At 42.4% G+C, this 20,979-nt stretch overlaps 2 protein-coding genes across 4 annotated transcripts; one reads left to right on the forward strand and one right to left on the reverse strand.

Annotated features, from left to right (window-relative positions):
• Positions 1–719: 719 nt before the first annotated feature.
• On the forward strand, positions 720–9,796 carry LOC311135872 (putative ribonuclease ZC3H12B). The gene is made up of 6 exons (XM_084169895.1): positions 720–1,090; positions 3,313–4,109; positions 4,262–4,401; positions 4,776–5,010; positions 5,098–5,204; positions 5,302–9,796. Exons 1-6 carry the CDS (start codon positions 893–895, stop codon positions 6,744–6,746), a joined length of 2,922 nt encoding a protein of 973 aa, XP_084026021.1. The 5' UTR covers positions 720–892; the 3' UTR covers positions 6,747–9,796.
• Positions 9,797–10,167: 371 nt separating this feature from the next.
• las1l (LAS1 like ribosome biogenesis factor) lies at positions 10,168–20,913 on the reverse strand. Of its 3 annotated transcripts, none has more exons than XM_084170211.1 (14): positions 20,851–20,913; positions 20,617–20,771; positions 20,273–20,398; positions 13,598–13,667; positions 13,339–13,420; positions 12,986–13,153; positions 12,819–12,865; positions 12,108–12,217; positions 11,892–11,977; positions 11,510–11,719; positions 11,260–11,407; positions 10,810–11,141; positions 10,547–10,697; positions 10,168–10,410 (listed from the first exon to the last, which is right to left on the reverse strand). In XM_084170211.1, exons 2-14 carry the CDS (start codon positions 20,760–20,762, stop codon positions 10,320–10,322), a joined length of 1,767 nt encoding a protein of 588 aa, XP_084026337.1. In that variant the 5' UTR covers positions 20,763–20,771; positions 20,851–20,913; the 3' UTR covers positions 10,168–10,319. The 3 variants fall into 3 exon arrangements, with proteins under 3 accessions (XP_084026337.1, XP_084026338.1, XP_084026339.1); XM_084170212.1 differs by having other exon boundaries at positions 20,881–20,905; XM_084170213.1 differs by having other exon boundaries at positions 20,856–20,896.
• Positions 20,914–20,979: the final 66 nt, after the last annotated feature.

Raw genomic sequence — 20,979 nt, forward strand, 5'->3', positions numbered from 1 at the left:
GAAGTCTTTTGTGATGTATCCCAGATATTTTAAAAAGAGTGTACTTACTGGTGGGAGGGAAGGACAATGGAGGGAGGCTGCAATCGCTGAATAAACCCAGGTAAAGAGGGGATTGTGGTAATCTCTTGAAAATGCGTTGGGGGAAGTGAGGGATAAGTACATAGGGGGACACAGCTTGGGGTTCAAAAGATGCGCACAGATAATCAACTACCTTATGACAGTCATTAGTGTTGAGGCTAAAAATACTTTTACATATGACATTGTGATACAGTAGCCTAGATAATAAGGGCGGGGGGTAGTATTTAGTAAGACATGCACATTTCAGTTCAACATGCACATCTCAACTGATAACAGCCTGTAGATGCAATGCCCACCAAACTCAGAGTTATTATGGTATTTGAGGCCACATATGAGTCAGCCAATACCCTTTTCAGTTTGCTTAAAATAAATAACCAAATTGAATATGCAGTTAAAACAGTCTGTGTTGATTAAAGTAGCATGGCTTTATGAGGCGGTAATTCCTTCTGCATGCATTGTAAAATATGATCATCTACGCAGCGCGATTGCAAAAAGACGACCTGGAACGGCCCCAGAATGTTTCTTTTTAGTTTAGCAGGCCTTGCACGGAGTCCGCGACAGAGGGCGTCCTACTTGTTGCTAAGAGACAGTCGTGTGGGAGGCTGTCAGAAATGATGAAGTGAGGGGATGATTCATGATATTTAGCTAGCTGTGTTTATTTGCTGTAATGTTCGTGAATAGACTAATAGCTAGCTAGCTATTTAACTTAAATATATCTTATACTTTACTAAATTCTGAACAGAACATCACAGCTAAGCAATTCGTTAGACAGCTGAGTGCGTTGTATTCGTGGGTCGTTGATTTATCATAATAAATGGTTTTGGAGCTGGCAGTGCCCGCAAATGCAGGCCCATTGCTTCACCGCTCCATCCAGCACATTGAGCGTATTTTCCGGGTGAGGGTCAGCTACGGATCCGCTGAGTCAAACTGCGACAGCACACATGTCAGCACCAGCAATATAATCATAGTTCGTGTCGCAGAGGGCGAGGAAGATGACTGCACCAAGGCAAAAGTAAGTAACTTTTCTGCGACGTTAACATTTGCTTCGTGTTTAACAGCCTAGCTAGCTAGCTATCTGTACTGGAGAGTAACGTTCGCTAGCTAGCTAGCCTATTAGGCTAATCTCTCTTGTTGTGGTGGAGTTGAGAACGTCTGACTAGAGCTACATGTTTACATGTACTTTTTGTTTTCATAGTCTTATGTTGCTAACGTTAGCTAGCTAGTGTACGTTAACTAACGTTACCGCTACATTGTTAGCTAACTAACTTAGTAGCTAACGTTAGCTACTTCATGAGGGGCACAAGCTAACTGTTTAGCTAACGTACCTAGCTAGTGCTATACAACTTGTTTGAGTATTTTTTTTGCTTTTAATAAATGCAATTTTTACAGTGCTGAAATTAAGCTAAATTGTGTGGTTCGTTTCTGTTGGACGCTTTTTAGCTAATGTGTTAGCTAGCTAGTGTCCGTCTCATCTAGCCAACGACGTTAACGTTACCAGTAATGTTTGGGAAAATATGATCACAGATAAAAATATGTGATCATATGCCAAATGTGCTAAATAAACTCTTAGCTATCTATCTAATCAATATTAGTTCACCTTAGAACGGATTCATTGGTGTCTAATTCTGTAAGCAGCACCAGCTACGAACATCTCGCACAAATGTTGCAAACCTCATCATAGTTACTTAAATGACCCCTTATTTGACATTGTTTGAGTTTTCACTTCCAGGACTTACTCATGGTGTTGTGTGCTTCAGAACACAGTGTTCTGGTGTGTAACTACCTCCATTACTGCAGCATATCTGTACTTTGCAGCTTTCGCTGTGGGGTCTCAGCCATCATTTACATTTCAGCTTGGGCAACCATCTAGTGCTTCTCAAGGCACATGTTCCACTTGTTGCTATGAGACTGTGCTGCACAACACTGGCTATCATAAATGTAATGCACCAATTTGTAAGTTGCTCTGGATAAGAGCGTCTGCTAAATGATGTAAATGTAACACATCAGTATTGTTGTGTGAGGTAGCTACTGGGTTTTCTACATATACACAAATGTCTTTGTGTTGATGTTGTGAGGTCATCTGAAAATAATCTGCCACTTTGGTTATTGAATGTGCTTGCCTCTTCCCAATAGGTTATTGTTCATATCTTGTATAGCCTAGCTATATTTGTTCTAAGGATGAAGTACAGTAGTATCATTCCACTTTCTCAGGCCAGATCTACTCCATTATCTTATGTTTTCTATAGTGTCCTGACTCTCACTTTCTTTGATAAGAGGTGGGGAAATAAGTAGGCTATCTAAATAAGTAAGTAAATAAAACCTTTAGGCTCATCATCAGCATAAGGCTCATCATATTACTAAATCCAGCATTTTCATAGAAGAGCACTAAATAAAATAACATGTTTTAAGTCATGTTAGCCTATTTCCTTCCCATAGAAAGACTACTAGAGATGGACATTTTCTGTTTTTATGTGATTATCAAATGTCTATTTTTCGCTTTGGCTCTTCACAATGTGGCAGTTAGGATGCAATCTGTATAAAACTGGGGAAAAGATGTAGCAATGTACTGAATTAATGCTTTTGTTGTGTTTGTTTCTTACATGGATTTATACTCAGCCTCTTATATTATCTGTGTTTTACATTGTAAATCTCATATTTTGAGGCACGCTATGTTAACCGTGTTTGCCAGGCTGCCTAGAGAAAGATGGGCTGTGTTCTGTTAGTCGTGACTGCTGAAAAGCAGTTAGCTGATGACAGGGCTGTGTTGCTAGGCAACCCATGTCATGGGCTGAGCCTCTTGAAGCACTAATGGAAGTAGCTAGCTATCTACTATCTGCAAGACCTGGGGAAGTACCGGTTTCAGGAGCATATGCATTGGGTTTCCATTTGTTTTAAAGCATTTGGGTCTGTATGCATATTTATTTTTTAAAATGCTCATGTAATCTCCAATGCATCTCAGCCTTTACATTATGACAATGGATAAGATTGATCTTTCATTTTAATAGGGACGGATACAATTAAAACATTGACACATCAATTTATTGAAGAGTGTGGTGCATTGCACCATTTCAGTTTGTACTTTTCATGGGGAGTTCAGGGGCCTTAGATTTCCTCTGAGGCCATACTTAACATTGACACATGAATTAGACATGCATTGAATCTTGTACTTGTAGACAGGGATGACATTTGGCCAGTTTGGTGTTTTATTGACAATTACCCTTTGTTTTCCTCCAGGATTACATAGTGTCCTTAATTTCACCAGCTCACAGAAAGAGAGAGCGTCTAACGTTGGCTTTACACAAACAGCTGGCTGCGCTGAAGTCAGCCATCGAGTATGATTCTCAGGCTGTGGTGGAGGTGAGGGAGCATGTGGTGGACATCTCAGGTGGTGAGAGGAACGTGATGACGGCATGGTCGACGGTGGAGAAGATCAAAATGGAGAAACACCCATGCAGGGAAGAGGCCCCTGAGCTGACTGAGGCCCAGCAGCCCAGTGGGGAGTCAGAGGAGGGAAGCAGCTCAGAGAGCGAGTCAGAGCAGCAGCATCAGCTGCAGGTGAACAGCGGCAGCTGTAAGAGGAAAGAGCCCTTCAGTGCCACCAAGCCTCACCGGCAGCTCTGTCGCTCTCCATGCCTGGACCGGCCCAGCTTCTCCCAGAGCAGCACTCTACCAGAGCTCCGCCCTGACGACACCAAGGCCGCCGCAGTGCTCAAACATGCCAGCGACAAGGAGTACCAAACCAAGATGGAGTTTGCCTTGAAGCTGGGATACTCAGGTGAACAGGTGGAGACAGTGCTGAACAAGTTAGGGGCTGCTGCCCTTATCAATGACATTCTGGCTGAGCTTGTAAGGCTTGGCAATAAAGGAGAACCGGAAGTTCAAGCCAGCATTAACACCGGCACGTTCATCTCCCGTGGAGGCCCCTGTGTCAAAGAGGCTGTCAGTCCGGAGGTGTCACTGGAAGATGATTCCGTGGATCCTTATGATAATCTCAGGCCCATCGTCATTGATGGATCGAATGTGGCGATGAGGTAAGTCTCTATTAGACTCACACAATCAAAACAAATCTATTTGTACCTCACCTCATGCAGAATGTTCTGAACCATCAGTTTTTTTTTATGGCTGTACTTGAATTAGTGTTACAAGCAGACCTTTTACTAGATGTGGTTGTTTTGTTTTGTAGCCATGGAAACAAAGAGGTTTTCTCTTGCCTTGGTATCCAATTGGCTGTTGATTGGTTTGTGGAGAAAGGACACAAAGACATCACAGTGTTTGTTCCTGCCTGGAGGAAAGAGCAGTCGAGGCCTGATGCCCCCATTTCAGGTACTAAAGCTCTACTTCAATTAGCCACATTTAGACGAGATGTTTTCAAAAAATGTTGTCTGTGTTGGGTGGGATCTGTGTGTGTGTGTTCTTTTTTAATCAGCGTGTGTGGACATTACGCTCAATTTTCCCCATGCAAAAAAGCATGTCCCACAGTGAGAAAAATAACTAACATTTTAAATAGATCATTTTAAATAAAAAATTACATTAGTTTGGATGGATGTCCCACAATTCATTTGAGTTTGTTTTCAAATGTAATGCATATGAAAATGTCAATGTGAAACCACAGGTACATAGGCCTACTTAGTTCTATGTAACAATTTGTACACTGCTGTTCTTGACTGATTTTAATGGTTGAACTTTTCTTTTCACAGACCAAGACATTTTGCGGAAGCTAGAGAAAGAAAAGATCCTAGTGTTCACCCCATCTAGAAGAGTCCAGGGAAGGAGAGTGGTATGCTACGATGATCGCTTCATAGTGAAGCTGGCCTGTGACTCTGATGGCATTATTGTGTCAAATGACAACTACAGGGACTTACAGAACGAGAAGCCGGAGTGGAAGAAGTTCATAGAGGAGCGGCTGCTGATGTACTCGTTTGTCAATGATAAGTAAGTCATCAGAGCCCTCACAGCGACTTGGGTAATGAGTGTAATTAACTACAGAATGACTAAGCATATTCTCTTTTTATGTTTCAGATTCATGCCACCTGATGATCCTTTAGGAAGACATGGTCCAAGTTTAGAGAATTTCCTCCGCAAGCGTCCTGTTGTTCCAGAGCATAAAAAGCAACCCTGTCCATATGGTAGGTTGTCTCAACAAATGATGATTGTATTTTTGTGGTTGTACTGCTGATGACCATATTGTTTAACTTGTGCTCTCTTTTATATCACCTTAAACAGGGAAAAAATGCACTTATGGACATAAGTGCAAGTACTATCACCCAGAGCGTGCAAACCAGCCTCAGCGGTCAGTGGCTGATGAACTGAGGGCGTTTGCCAAGTTGTCTGCTGTGAAGACAATGAGCGAGGGGGCCCTGGCCAAGTGTGGCACTGGACCCACCACAGCTAAGGGGGACAGTGGCTCTGAGGCTAAACGTGTGGCCCCCAAGCGCCAGTCTGATCCCAGCATCCGCTCAGCGGCCTGCGAGCCAGAGGAGAGACTGTCTGCTGTCCGTAAGCCTGAGGCAAATTCTGTGCCTTCCCTCGTGTCTGCCCTCAGCGTGCCCACCATGCAGCCTGCCAAGAGCCACGCGGCTGGTGCCTTGAACACGCGATCAGCCAGCAGCCCAGTGCCCGGCTCCCTCCAGTTCACCCACAGCTCCCTGGAGCACATGTCTAGTGTACAGTACCCACACCCACCCATCCTAGTCACCAACAGCCATGGTGCTTCTGTCACTTACAGTGAACAGTTTCCTAAGTACGATTCTGTGAGCACAGACCACGGATACTACTCTATGCTTAGTGATTTTTCTAACATGAGCATGAGCAGCATGCACAATGTGGACAGCTTCTGTAGCATGGAGCATGAGCACGGGATTTATCAGAGAAATCCCAGCCAGCATTGCCCTGAGCCCTGCCTCAGCCACTCTAACAGTGACTCCTTCTCCTCTTATGGGGAATTATACATGAGCTCAGTGGACAGTAGCCTGGATGAGAGCATGAAGGGGCAGCAGTCTCCTGCACAGAACAGACTCCAGGCCTTCTCCCATGGGGGGTTCCACCACGAAGCACTGACCCGGGTGCAGAGCTATGGCCCTGAGGAGCCTAAGCAGGGTCCAAGTGGGAAGCAGTCCATATCCCACCTGGCACCGCATGTCCAGCACCCTGTTGTTGGGGCCAGGTCCAGCTGCCCAGGGGACTACCCCTTACCTCAGAATGTCCTCCCGTCACAGTCCTCGCAGCCGGGACGCTCCCTGGGCATGACACGCATGGACAGCATCTCAGACTCCAGGCTGTACGAGAGTAACCCTATGAGGCAGCGGAGACCCCCACTGTGCCGCGAACAGCACGCCAGCTGGGACCCGCTGCCCTGCGGCAGTGAATCCTATGGATACCACTCGTACCCCCTGAGTAACAGCCTGATGCAGCCATGTTGTGAGCGGGTGATGGTCCGCAGCATGCCTGACAAGATGGAGCAGATCTGGAGGTCTCCGTGGGAGAACCCGCCTCAAGCTGAGCACCAGGAGCGCCATGTCATCCCAGAGCACCAGTACCAAACATACCGCAACCTCTGCAACATCTTCCCCGCTTTCGTGGTGCACTCTGTCATGGAGAAAAACCCTCATCTAATGGACCCACAACAACTCGCTGCCGTCATTGTCACGAAGCTGAGGTCTTGCCATTAAGTGTTTTCATTTTATTTTTGAAGCGACAATTGTCTGAATAGTATTATTTGATTGTCATCCAATTTCTCCTCATGAAATTCAGAATCCCAAAATCATTGTTATCAAATGTAAGGGAAAACTTTGATGGTAAGATTTCGTATTTGAATTTAAACGTAGTCATCCATCATTTGATACATTGAGGAATTAGTTCACTATACCTACATAATATTGTGCATATCTGACACTGATGTAAATACTATGTGACTTTGTTGTTTATTGTGCAATGATTTGTGGTAAAAGACAGAGGGAAGTGAGTGCAACCATACCTCAGAGCATGAACTTTGACATTTAATGGCCTTATATCTGAATGACCTCACTGCTCCAGTCATTGTTTAATGGATTTCAATGAATATCCTAATGTAGTTGAGGTCAGTCTCTTTTGCTTTTTAAATGTTAAGCACTGTAAGTATTTAGAATGATATATATTTTCTCAATCTCACTTTACAAAGCTACTATTTTGGTAGAACTTGTGGGTGCACGTATATAAGCAAGCCAAACTAGAACTGGGAAAGATCAGACTTAAAACACCTGTGCACATATGACACATGAAAGCCATTTTAAAGCTGCTGAAATAATGCCAAAAAGATAGATAATTGACCATGTCATTATAAAGCGATTAAAGTTTTGATGTAGACAATTGATTGGGTAGTAGTGTAACATCACACCAGTGTTGTAAGCCTTTCCTATGGTATACTGTATGGCTTGTTGTGTTGATTAGTTACATTAATGTAACTGTTACATGGACATTATTGGAACCATTTTGAGCGTGTATATATCATTGGGACCTGGCATGTGACTTAATGGCACAGGATGGCACTTCCAGTGTGTCTAACGTGACTTATATTTGTAATTACTAAGGAACTGGTGTAGTCTCCTTGGCAAAATGCTTTAAAGAAAAGCATCCGTTTCCTTATTAATGCTGAGAGAACCCATCTAAATGAACACATGTAAAGAAAACAAAAAACATTTCTGAATGTTATTTGCCCAAAATAATTTTGGGGCTTTGTTGACTTTGTTTTTTCATGAACTAAAAGCAGGCCATGTTGGGCCTGTTGTCTCTTCATGAGAAGGTGTGACACACTGCCTAAATGTTTCTTCCTGTGAAACACTCAGAATGCGAGGCTGCCGTCAGGGTTGTTTCTGGCATTTGGCTCACAGTTTGCGTGCCTACCTTTTCCCTCAGTACTTTCCCTCACATTTGAAAGGCTTCATAATTATGTGAAATGTGTTGGTTATAATATAATTTCTAAAGACTGTCATGGAATTGTTTCTTTTCTCAGTGAGTAAAATATAATGATCTGTAATCAAGGTCTTGGGCCATATCAAATGCACATTAGTATTTCGTTTATTTTGACATAGCATGTGCATGTTTCATACTTTTGATGAGAGCAGAGAGCCCCCTCCCCCCTCCCATTTTGAAGTGCCGCAAACGACAAAGCCTAAAATGTCTAGAAATGACCTTTGTTTGTTGATACAAATTGTATCTATTTCTTGATTGTAAAATATATTTATGAAATGTACAGTATCATGAAGTTTTATTTAAGAAAAAAAAAATACAATGCCATAATGTGTGTGACACTGTGTGTCACTGGGAGTAGCCCATTGGTATGTACCTTTTCTTACTGGGCACAGTAGTTTATTTACAGGGACACTTACGTGCTACATGGAAGTGCATAGATACCCTGTGTGCAGCTGTAAGCATCGTGTCCTCTCTCTATGTGTATTAATACTGAAATGACCACTCATTGTACAATTTCAATGCTCTATTTAACTTGTTGCATCAACGTTTTTTGATGTGTTGTAACCCAAGCAGCTTAGTAAGAAATGTGACCCCTCTCTAACTTTTTTTATCCATATCTGCTCTATTCCTGTGTTGATACCATCTATATTTAAATGTGTAAGTCTCTCTGGATAAGAGCGTCTGCTAAATAACTTAAATGTGAATGTATTGACATGCGTTGACATATTGAAAAACATGCCAAAACTGGTTAACTTTTAATTGCTACACAGAGAACTGAATAGGAATAGGTTGCAATGCCAGTCATATACTTGGGTTACGACATTTATGGGGTTATTTATTAAATAAATACAAAAAAAAACACAATTTGACCCACATAATACTATATTAAACTCTTAGGCTACTGCCACAGTAAAGTTGAATGACAGTGTGTTAGTATGATTCAGTATTTATGAGACAGGCATTTGTATTACCTCTGATTGGACATGTGATTTGATGAATAACCCCCTTTTTTGGTGACAAGATTATAACTATTGATTTGTGGTGTACTTTGGAAATCTGGCACTCACCAGTGGCACTTGATTTAGCCTTAAGTATTTTAAAGCATGTGAGTATATTGGTTTCAATTCTATTATGTTTCAAATTAGAAATTGTATTTTTGCTGTGAGCCTCTGTAATTACATTGCATTTACAAGATAGGCCTGTTTGTGATGACTGATTTCAGTCTTATATTGATATTGGTGGTCTGAGCAACTTGCAGTTGATTTTATTGTTGGAATTGAACACAGCAGGTAGAGAGGGTTGAAAAATGACAGATATTTCCTATGTGTAGATTAACCTTGAATTGTTGTAAATATCAGCTCACCTGAAATGGTAAATTCTTATACACCCACAATAGCAATTCTCAGGTACTATGAGATTTACTACAAAATACTTCAAAAACAATATTGTGTGCTATTATTATGAATGATAAATGCTCTTACAAAGTCAGATTAGTGAATTAGTGCAGCTCACGTCCTAAAGTTAAGTTAAACTGTCTTGTATTGTGGTTTTGCAATGTAAAAGGGTTAAGCGTAAGTTGACAACTAGGCCATGTGTTATGAGCTGCAGTAGTTCTATTCTATGTTGAATTAAACGCATTGCTTTTAAAATTGTTTTAAGTGACAAAACAATTAGCAAAAGACAAAAAAACATGAACTCTTTGGGTCTGTTGGCTCAAACAAAATGTAAGTCTCAATGACAAAGTGTTTGTTTCCTCAAATAAAGCCAGACTATGTTTATACGGTGTTCTTTTGTTGGCCGTGTCAAGTGTTTCATCTTTCAGATTTCCAACTGCATTTTTATATTTTATAGCAGTCCCCCGTCCAACGGCCAGCAGAGAGGTTCAGGATAACTGCTGAAACTAGTCACTGAGAAGAACTTGCAAGTAAGCATTTAAAGCATTGTACCGTGTACACTACTGTGTCTTGTGCATGTGACAAACTTTGATTTATTTGTGCAACACTAGTTTTCCAGAACAGTGTTCTGACTATAATTCATAAGAATTAGCCAATTGTAATTGACACAGTGGCATAAAAGGGATTCAGGAACCTTATGTTTGCAAGTCAGAATTCAATATTTAAATCGAAAGAACGTGATACAATGTCTCGGGTACTCCAAGTACTTTTATTTGACACGTGCCTTTGCTGAAAACAAAAAACTGCTTTTGGCATGTCGGAGTAGAAACAATACAATGTGTTTGCAGATGAAGATCAATGACAGTGAAGGCCTTTATTTTACAGTATTGGCATATTTGTTTAAAACAGTTGCAGGCCAGCTTTCAATTTGCTGATATCATTGTGTGTCCAGAGAAGCCCATCCGTGGTGACTCTGTGTGGCATTGAGACACTGGAGAGATTAAGAGAAACATTACTGATCAGATTAAGTACAATTGCTTAGTGATGGTTGATCTATTACTTACTCATACTTCTATTTCTATGGATGCCTTTGATTTATAGTATAACTTTATTTTCTTGTTTCTTACCCTGCATGCACATTGTGCTGAGTGGCATTCTCCATTTCCACCTGCTGGTCAAACACCATAATAGTAGAGAAGTTATCTACCATTAGGCAGGAAGGGTCCTCTGACTGGCCTGGAACTTTCCCAAGAGGATAGTTCTTCCACTGGACTTTGTCTAAACCGGTGAGAAAACAAACCTATTTAGATCAAATGTCATATTCTAATGAAATATTGTGGAATCAGAATCAGATTCATGTTCTTCAAATTTGCATGACAACTGAACTGACCTGTGCAAACTTGCCAGGGAGAACCCCTGAGTTCCGCGGCCCTCTCGGCCAGGACATCTGGGCTCAGGTGCTCTTGGAAGTCGTCGGTCCTCTCTGGCAGGGCCTTGCGTGGGTCAGATACGGTTCCTGGGTGCATCATGTGGACCTGGCGTCTGGACTGCAGCCGCAGCCTCTCATGCAGGCTCTCTAGGGTGTAGATACCGCTAGGCTGGCCTGAGTGCTCCATGGAAGGATCACACCCCGAGTCTGCCCCCTGGGTGTAGATACTGCTCAGTCTGAGTAGCTTCCGTCGGGTGTCCAAAGGCATCGGGTGCTCCATGTCCTCCAGGATCCTGAAAGTTCATTTTAGTCATTATGTTTGAAAATGACTTAAAGTTTGATATTTCATAAGCTGGTACAGCGCAGTAGAGAATACAGTAAGTGAGGTGTGTACATAATGAAGTCGCTTACTGCTGGAGCAGGTGAGGCGTGGCCACGCAAGGAGCATTCAGACATGCTGCAAGGAGTTGCTGCCACCTCAGCTGGATGCGTTTCATAAAGATCTTGTCCTTCAGTCTGGCTTTCCTCTGGATTTTTGATTCATAATGGTATTCATTCTCTGTAGAAACAAAATTCATCCGCATCAGTAAATCAGGTAAATCCGGCACAGTTTTGTATTTAAATTGAGTTCTTTTATTATTGGGGTAGAAAATGATCGTACTGTTGGCGTTGCAGAGGATGACCTCAGAAATCCACCCAGCGATGTAGAAGGATCTGTGTTTCTGGTCGTCTTCAGAGAGCTGCTGCAGCTCAACAAACAGTTTCTCCAGGAGGAGATGAATGAAGAGCTGAGAGTTGAGATCCTTCAGGAGGGGCAGCCAGAAACGCAGGACAACTCGAGGAAGGTGGGGAGCAGTGGGGTCTGCATCATCTTCAAAAACAAAGACATTCTAGTCAGTCAGGTAAGTGTGTATGGCTTACAGCATTTTTGACATGTCCCCAGTCTTACAACATCCGTTAATCAATAAAATCAACATGGGATTTACACACAGATTTATTTTAAGAAAAGTATTGGGAGGAAATCTACCTAATCTCAGTTTTACCTGAGGTGTCGACACTAAGTGACACCAGTTGTTCAATGGTTGGAACCATGAATCCATCCTCCACCAATGCATCTATTAGTATTTCACTATGTGGGAAAAAAGAACAATGAGGTCCCAGAGCTTTGCCATTTCAATAACGTTATTCTTGTAAAATACAATCTGATGCAGTTTATGGATTTGACAATCACTGCAATACCAATAAATGTGTTAACTGACCTAGACTCTAGTGCAAAGTGCTTGATCTGGGCAAGGATCCAGCTCATGTCTGCAGAGGGTTCTGGCCACAAGCTCTTCTGTTTGTCCTCCTCTAGAAATCCTTCAAACGTCTAAACAAAAGAAAAGAGCAATGACGACCAAGCTCACAATTCATGTTTTGGGACCGAAAGTACAGCCCATACAATTTGGAAAAGTGAAGTATCGTCTTTCATTGCTGTTTCACACACATGCCACCTGATTGCATCCACCCTACCCCTCAACACAACTTACTGGCATTATAGTGAAAGGCTGGGATAAGTATACCACCATATGCATTGCTGGCAGTAGAGAAGAAAACCCAATTACTCTAGATGCCCATCTTGAGAGGCCCTCATTTATAGCTGTAGAAGAGAAGATGCTGTGCAGACTAGAGAACAGATGTCTTCACCCTCTAATATGGTGGGTTGAGTTGAGTGTGCCAGTCTCACAATAATAGGAAAATTATTACGTGGTTATAAATTGTGATTAAATGTTCTTTCTTGAGGACTTCCCACAATAACCATATCGTCCTTGATGTTGATTATGCATGATTCACATACGTTTCTGACGTACATGGCATACATACCGTGCAAATAAACCTAACAATCCTGCTGTTAATTTCACAAATCAATACATAAATGTAACAAACAAAAGGCAAAGGTTAAGGGGGGGGGGGGGGGCGCGTGTAAATACCTGAAACTGCTCCTTTTCGAAAGATATCAATAACTCTCGTGCCTTCTCTGAAAAGAGAGAAAAAAAAGCATCTCAGTAAACAAACTGACAGTCATGTTTTAAATACCTTTTGAAAATCTAACTGGGGAATAAGCGGAGTCTAAAGCGTTCAAATGTTTCCAACTTACTGTAGGATTCAATTTCTTTTTGTCTGGTGATGAGCTCATCCTCCTGCCTCTGAAGCGCCTCTTCCCCATCCTCCCCCTCTGACTGGGAGTCCCAGTTCTCAGCCAGCCCACTGCCCAGCTGCCTGGACCAGTACTCCTGCTGAAGCCACTCCAGCACAAACTTACAACCTGCAACATAGAAAAGACATCAAGTCAACTAAAGAGTAAGATCACTGCAGAAAGTCCAAAGTCACAATGGCAAGTAAGAATGATATATCATATTGTTTTTGAGGATGAGGATAAAAACCCATGGTCTCTGAGATGATCATTCTTAAAAGATAAATAAATCAGTGTTTGTTCATGATCATGCTCACCCTTGCGACACCATTTCAAGGTAGGGAGCTTGCGGTGGGTAATGTCATGTCTGAGGTTTACAATCCACTCAGGGATTTTCAACTGTTAAAAAATCCATTAGAATAAAAACATGTATTTATTATTCCATCACCTGCATAGCGGGGTCCCCCAGATGAGATGATCATTTGATGAGTAGGGAGCATTTAGAGGAAAATGTAATATTATATTTAATAATCATAATGACGCAAGATGATATATATATATTTTTCAATTACTCACGTTGCTGGCTAGCCTTCTGAGGGGACGAGCAACTTTCCCCTGCTGACGCTCTGTGATTAAGTTGACAAACCTATTATTGAGAAAAACATCAAACAAGCCAATAAAGAGGAGACAGTAAACGTTTATTTTATATAAATATATAACAAAAGTGTCAATCTGACACATGGAGCTATATCCCATTGAGTCTGCACAGAACTGCCAGGACCTAGGATCAAATGGAGACCCTGAAGTTGTTTAAATCCTGTATCTCTTGACACATTCACGAAAATAGTAATGGCCTCTAAACCTTCGAGCTGCATACTGGACCCTATTTCAACTAAACTACTGAAAGAGCTACTTCCTGTGCTTTGCCCTCCTATGTTGAACATAATAAATGGCTCCCTATCCTCCGGATGTGTACCAAACTCACTAAAAGTGGCAGTAATAAAGCCTCTCTTGAAAAAGCCAAACCCTGACCCAGAATTATTATATATATATATATTTTTTTTTTTACTTTCAGCCTATTTCGAATCTCCCATTCCTCAAAAAAAAAAAAAAAAAATCTGTTGCGCAGCAACTCACTGCCTTCCTGAAGACAAATAATGTATACACAACACTTCAGTCTGGTTTTAGATCCCATCATAGTACTGAGACTGAAGGTGATAAATTACCTTTTAAATGGCATCAGACCAAGGCTCTGCATCTGTCCTCGTGCTCCTAGACCTTAGTGCTGCTTTTGACACCATCGATCACCACATTATTTTGGAGAGATTGGAAACCCTAATTGGTCTACACGGACAGGTTCTTCCCTGGTTTAGATCTTATCTGTCGTAAAGATATCAGTTTGTCTCTGTGGATGGTTTGTCCTCTGACAAATCAAATTGTAAGTTTCGGTGTTCCTCAAGGTTCCGTTTTAGGACCACTATTTTCACTATATATTTTACCTCTTGGTGATGTCATTCGGAAACACAACGTCAACTTTCACTGCTATGCGGACGACACAGCTGTACATTTCGATGAAACATGGTGAAGGCCCAAAATTGCCTACTCTGGAAGCCTGTGTTTCAGACATAAGGAAGTGGATGGCGGCAAATGTTTCACTTTTATACTCTGACAAAACAGAAATGCTAGTTCTAGGTCCCAAGAAACAAAGATCTGCTGTTGGATCTGACAATTAATCTTGATGGTTATACAATCGTCTCAAATAAAATACTTTGGCATTACTCTGGACCCTGATCTCTCCTTTGACGAACACATCAAGAATATTTCAAGGACAGATTTTTTCCCATCTTCGTAACATTGCAGAAATCCAACTTTTTTGTCCAAAAATGACGCAGTAATCTAGAAGTGACAAAAGCATGGATTAGCTTTTCTGCAACGCTCTACTCTCCGGCTACCCGGATAAAGCACAAAATAAACTTAAGTTAGTGCTAAACATGGCTGCTAGAATCTTGTGTAGAACCCAAAAATTGGATCATATTACTCCAGTGCTAGCGTCTCTACACTGGTGTCCTGTTAAGGGCTGATTTCAAGGTTTTACTGCTAACCTACAAAACATTACATGGGCTGCTCCTCCCAATCTCTCCGATTTGGTCCTGCCGTACATACCTACACGTACGCTACGGTCACAAGACGCAGGCCTCCTTATTGATTCAGAGGGGTTGGGTTAAATGCGGAAGACACATTTCAGTTGAATGCATTCAGTTGTACAACTGACTAGTATCCCCCTTTCCCTTCCCCTTTATTGTCCCTAGAATTTCTAAGCAAACAGCTGGAGGCAGGGCTTTCTCTTATAGAGCTCCATTTTTATGGAATGGTCTGCCTATCCATCTTTACTGAAGACTCATCTCTTCAGTAGGTCCTATGATTGAGTGTGGTCTGGGCCAGGGGTGCAAAGGTGAACGGCAAGGCACTGGAGCGACGAACCGCCCTTGCTGTCTTGCCTGGCCAGCTCCCCTCTCTCCACTGGGACTCTCTGCCTCTGACCCTATTACGGTGGCTGAGTCACTGGCTTACTAGTGCTCTTCCATGCCGTCCCTAGGAGGGGTGCGTCACTTGAGTGGGTTGAGTCACTGACGTGATCTTCCTGTCCGGTTTTGCGCTCGTGCGGTGGAGGAGATCTTTGTGGGCTATACTCAGCCTAGTCTCTGGGTAGTAAGTTGGTGGTCTGTTGATATCCCTCTAGTGGTGTGGGGGCTGTGCTTTGGCAAAGTGGGTGGGGTTATATCCTGCCTGGTTGGCCCTGTCCGGGGGTATCGTCGGACGGGGCCACAGTGTCCCCCGACCCAGCCTCCAGTATCTATGCTGCAATCGTCTATGTGTCCCGGGGGGCTAGGGTCAGTCTGGTATATCTGGTGTAATTCTCCTGTCTTATCTGGTGTCTTGTGGAAATGTAGATATGCTCCCTCTAATTCTCTCTCCCTCCCCTCCCGGAGGACCTGAGCCAAGGACCATGCCTCAGGACAACCTGGCCTGATGACTCCTGGCTATCCCCAGTCCACCTGGTCGTGGTGCTAATCCAGTTTCAACTGTTCTGCCTGCGGCTATGGAACCCTGACCTGTTCACCGGATGTGCTACCTTGTCCCGGACCTGCTGTTTTCGACGCTCTCTACCGCACCTTCTGTCTCGACCTCTGAATGCTCGGCTATGAAAAGCCAACTGCCCATCTTAATCTTTTATTTTTATTGGCCAGTCTGAGATATGGCTTTTTCTTTGCAACTCTGCCTAGAAGGTCAGCATCCCGGAGTCGCCTCTTCACTGTTGACGTTGAGACTGGTGTTTTGCGGGTACTATTTAATAACCTGCCAGTTGAGGACCTGTGAGGCGTCTGTTTCTCAAACTGTAATCGAACCCACAATTGCTGATGCTCCAGATACTCAACTAGTCTCAAGTAGGCCAGTTTTATTGCTTCTTTAAAAATCAGCACAACAGTTTTCAGCTGTGCTAACATAATTGCAAAAGGGTTTTCTAATGATCAATTAGCCTTTTAAAATGATAAACTTGTATTAGCAAACAATGTGCCATTGGAACACAGGATTGATGGTTGCTGATAATGGGCCTCTGTATGCCTATGTAGATATTCCATTAAAAAATCAGCCGTTTCCAGCTACAATAGCCTTTACAACATTAACAATGTCTACACTGTATTTCTGATCAGTTTGTGGTCATTTTAAATGGACAATTTTTTTTGCTTTTCTTTAGAAAACAAGGACATTTCTAAGTGACCCAAAACGAGAGATATATATATATATATATACATACATATATATACACACACACACACACACACACACACACATACAGTGAGGGAAAAAAGTATTTGATCCCCTGCTGATTTTGTACGTTTGCCCACTGACAAAGAAATGATCAGTCTATAATTTTAATGGTAGGTTTATTTGAACAGTGAGAGACAGAATAACAACAACAAAAATCCAGAAAAACGCATGTCAAAAATGTTATAAATTGATTTGCATTTTAATGAGGGAAATAAGTATTTGACCCCCTCTCAATCAGAAAGATTTCTGGCTCCCAGGTGTCTTTTATGCAGGTAACAAACTGAGATTAGGAGCACACTCTTAAAGGGAGTGCTCCTAATCTCAGCTTGTTACCTGTATAAAAGACACCTGTCCACAGAAGCAATCAATCAGATTCCAAACTCTCCACCATGGCCAAGACCAAAGAGCTCTCCAAGGATGTCAGGGACAAGATTGTAGACCTACACAAGGCTGGAATGGGCTACAAGACCATCGCCAAGCAGCTTGGTGAGAAGGTGACAACAGTTGGTGCGATCATTCGCAAATGGAAGAAACACAAAATAACTGTCAATCTCCCTCAGCCTGGGGCTCCATGCAAGATCTCACCTCGTGGAGTTGCAATGATCATGAGAACGGTGAGGAATCAACCCAGAACTACACGGGAGGATCTTGTCAATGATCTCAAGACAGCTGGGACCATAGTCACCAAAAAACAATTGGTAACACACTACGCCGTGAAGGAATGAAATCCTGCAGCGCCCACAAGGTCCCCCTGCTCAAGAACGCACATATACAGGGCCGTCTGAAGTTTGCCAATGAATATCTGAATGATTCAGAGGAGAACTGGGTGAAAGTGTTGTGGTCAGATGAGACCAAAATCGAGCTCTTTGGCATCAACTCAACTCGCCGTGTTTGGAGGAGGAGGAATGCTGCCTATGACCCCAAGAACACCATCCCCACCGTCAAACATGGAGGTGGAAACATTATGCTTTGGGGGTGTTTTTCTGCTAAGGGAACAGGACAACTTCACTGCATCAAAGGGTCGATGGACGGCCATGTACTGTCAAATCTTGGGTGAGAACCTCCCTTCCTCAGCCAGGGCATTGAAAATGGGTTGTGGATGGGTATTCCAGCATGACAATGACCCAAAACAAACAGCCAAGGCAACAAAGGAGTGGCTCAAGAAGAGGCACATTAAGGTCCTGGAGTGGCCTAGCCAGTCTCCAGACCTTAATCCCATAGAAAATCTGTGGAGGGAGCTGAAGGTTCGAGTTGCCAAACGTCAGCCTCGAAACCTTAATGACTTGGAGAAGATCTGCAAAGAGGAGTGGAACAAAATCCCTCCTGAGATGTGTGCAAACCTGGTGGCCAACTGCAAGAAACGTCTGACCTCTGATTGCCAACAAGGGTTTTGCCACCAAGTACTAAGTCATGTTTTGCAGAGGGGTCAAATACTTATTTCCCTCATTAAAATGCAAATCAATTTATAGCATTTTTTACATGCGTTTTTCTGGATTCTTTTGTTGTTATTCTGTCTCTCACTGTTCAATTAAACCTACCATTAAAATTATAGACTGATCATGTCTTTGTCAGTGGGCAAACGTACAAAATCAGCAGGGGATCAAATACTTTTTTCCCCTCACTGTATGTATGTGTGTGTATATATATATATATATATACACACACACACACAACTGTGGAAAAAATTAAGAGACCACTGCACATTTTTCTTAAATCACCATCTCTACTTGTATGACAGCCATTCCATTCCCGTGTCTGTTAAATTCCAACACAGGCACACCTCATTCTACTGAATTAGGTACTGATTAGGTGATCACCTGAACCAAATCTTATTTAACGAGAAAAAGTATAAAAACCACTGCTGTGGTCAACACTATGATCTTGCAATAGGACCAGCTGGATGGAAAAAACTGTGCTAATAGTACCTCAAAAGTAATATTAATCAAAAAATAACAATTGACCATGCCAAAAGAGTTGAAAAGGAAAGTTTTGAGTGAGGAAAAGAAGGGTTCAATTCTGGCTTTACTGGTAGAGGGTAAATGTAATACAGTGAGCGTCAGGTTGCTTCCATCCTTAAAATTTCAAAGACGGAGGTTCATAAGAACAAGGTCAAGCAGCAGACATTGGGGACAACAAAGCTACAGACTGGCAGAGGGCGAAAACAACTCTACTGACCGGGATGACCGCCAACTCATTCGAATGTCACTCAACAACCGTAGGATGACATCAAGTGACCTACAAAAAGAATGGCAAACGGCAGCTTGGGTGAAGTGCACGGCGAGGACGGTTCGAAACAGGCTCCTAGGGGCAGGGCTGAAGTCGTTCAAAGCTAGAAAAAAGCCCTTCATCAATGAGAAGCAAAGAAGAGCCAGGCTGAGGTTTGCAAAAGACCATAAGGATTGGACCGTAGAGGACTGGAGTAAGGTCATCTTCTCTGATGAGTCCAATTTTCAGCTTTGCCCAACACCTGGTCGTCTAATGGTTAGACGGAGACCTGGAGAGGTCTACAAGCCACAGTGTCTCGCATCCACTGTGAAATTTGGTGGAGGATCAGTGATGATCTTGGGGTGCTTCATCAAGGCTGGAATCGGGCAGATTTGTCTTTGTGAAGGACGCATGAATCAAGCCACGTACAAGGTTGTCCTGGAAGAAAACGTGCTTCTTTTTGCTCTGACATTGTTACCCAACTGAGGATTTGTTTTTCCAGCAGGACAATGCGCCATGCCACACAGCCAGGTCAATCAAGGTGTGGATGGAGGACCACCAGATCAAGACCCTGTCATGGCCAGCCCAATCTCCAGACCTGAACCCCATTGAAAACTTCTGGAATGTGATCAAGAGGAAGATGGATGGTCACAAGCCATGAAACAAAGCCGAGCTGCTTGAATCTTTGCGCCAAGAGTGGCATAAAGTCACCCAACATCAATGTGAAAGACTGGTGGAGAGCATGCCAAGACGCATGAAAGCTGTGATTGAAAATCAGGGTTATTCCACCAAATATTGATTTCTGAACTCTGCCTAAGTTAAAACATTAGTATTGTGTTGTTTAAAAATGAACATTAACTTATTTTCTTTGCATTATTCGAGGTCTGACAACAGTGCATCATTTTTGTTATTTTGACCAGTTGTCATTTCTGCAAATAAATGCTCTAAATGACAATGTTTTTATTTGGAATTTGGGAGAAATGTTGTCAGTAGTTTATAGAATAAAACAAAAATGTTATTTTTACCCAAACACATACCTATAAATAGTAAAACCAGAGAAACTGATAATTTTGCAGTGGTCTCTTAATTTTTTCCACAGCATATATATATACACACACACATCATTGATTGCAACAGTATGCTGCCACATGAGAAAATGTAACAATGAACCAGACTCGTATGAGAACATTTAAACATTAACAAAGCGATTCCAACCTCACGAGTGCTGTTCCATAAAGCAAGACCAGGTCGTCAGCGTCAAGTTTTCCTGATCTGTCAAGTATTTGACATCTGACCAGGTCTGCTGTGCTTTCTACGGCGATGGGAGTATTGTGGGCAAACCTGAAAAAAATAAATCAAATGATGTGATAATATTTTTCGTCCAGGAACCGCTGTTTGTTCACCGGAAAACAGCAGTGGTGTGCAACCTCACTTAAACACGAACTAACGTTAGCTACAAGCTAAGCTAACACCAACTATTCCGCGAATATCTAGCTAACAAAATAGTAATTATGCAACAGGATAACATTATCTGAAGATCAAATACGTGTATCCCTTACCTGCCCTTCCACGCCGATATTCTGTGTAATGCATACTTTTGTAAAGCACAATCCTTTGAGTACAGATACTCAAGCACCTGGTCCCATTCTGCTTTGCTGATCCATGCAACTACATGGCCCTTTTTCTCGGTTGTTTTTTTCTTCATATTTACCAGCTAAAGAAACGACAGGAAGACAAAACAGATTACGCTTTTTACCTAGTTAATTGAGCTATAATGCAAAACATGTAGTTACCTAACCAAAATGGGACGCTCCAATGCTAACCTGCCAACACCCTCCACAGACCAGAGTGGGGTCGGTTAAATGCAACACCAAGAAACAGATACCGCGCAGAAAGGTTCCGCCATTGCCGTTGCACCCGCC

The sequence above is a fragment of the Coregonus lavaretus genome, assembly GCF_964263955.1.
Source record: "Coregonus lavaretus genome assembly, chromosome: 10".
In the NCBI taxonomy this organism is placed as follows: Eukaryota; Metazoa; Chordata; class Actinopteri; order Salmoniformes; family Salmonidae; genus Coregonus; species Coregonus lavaretus.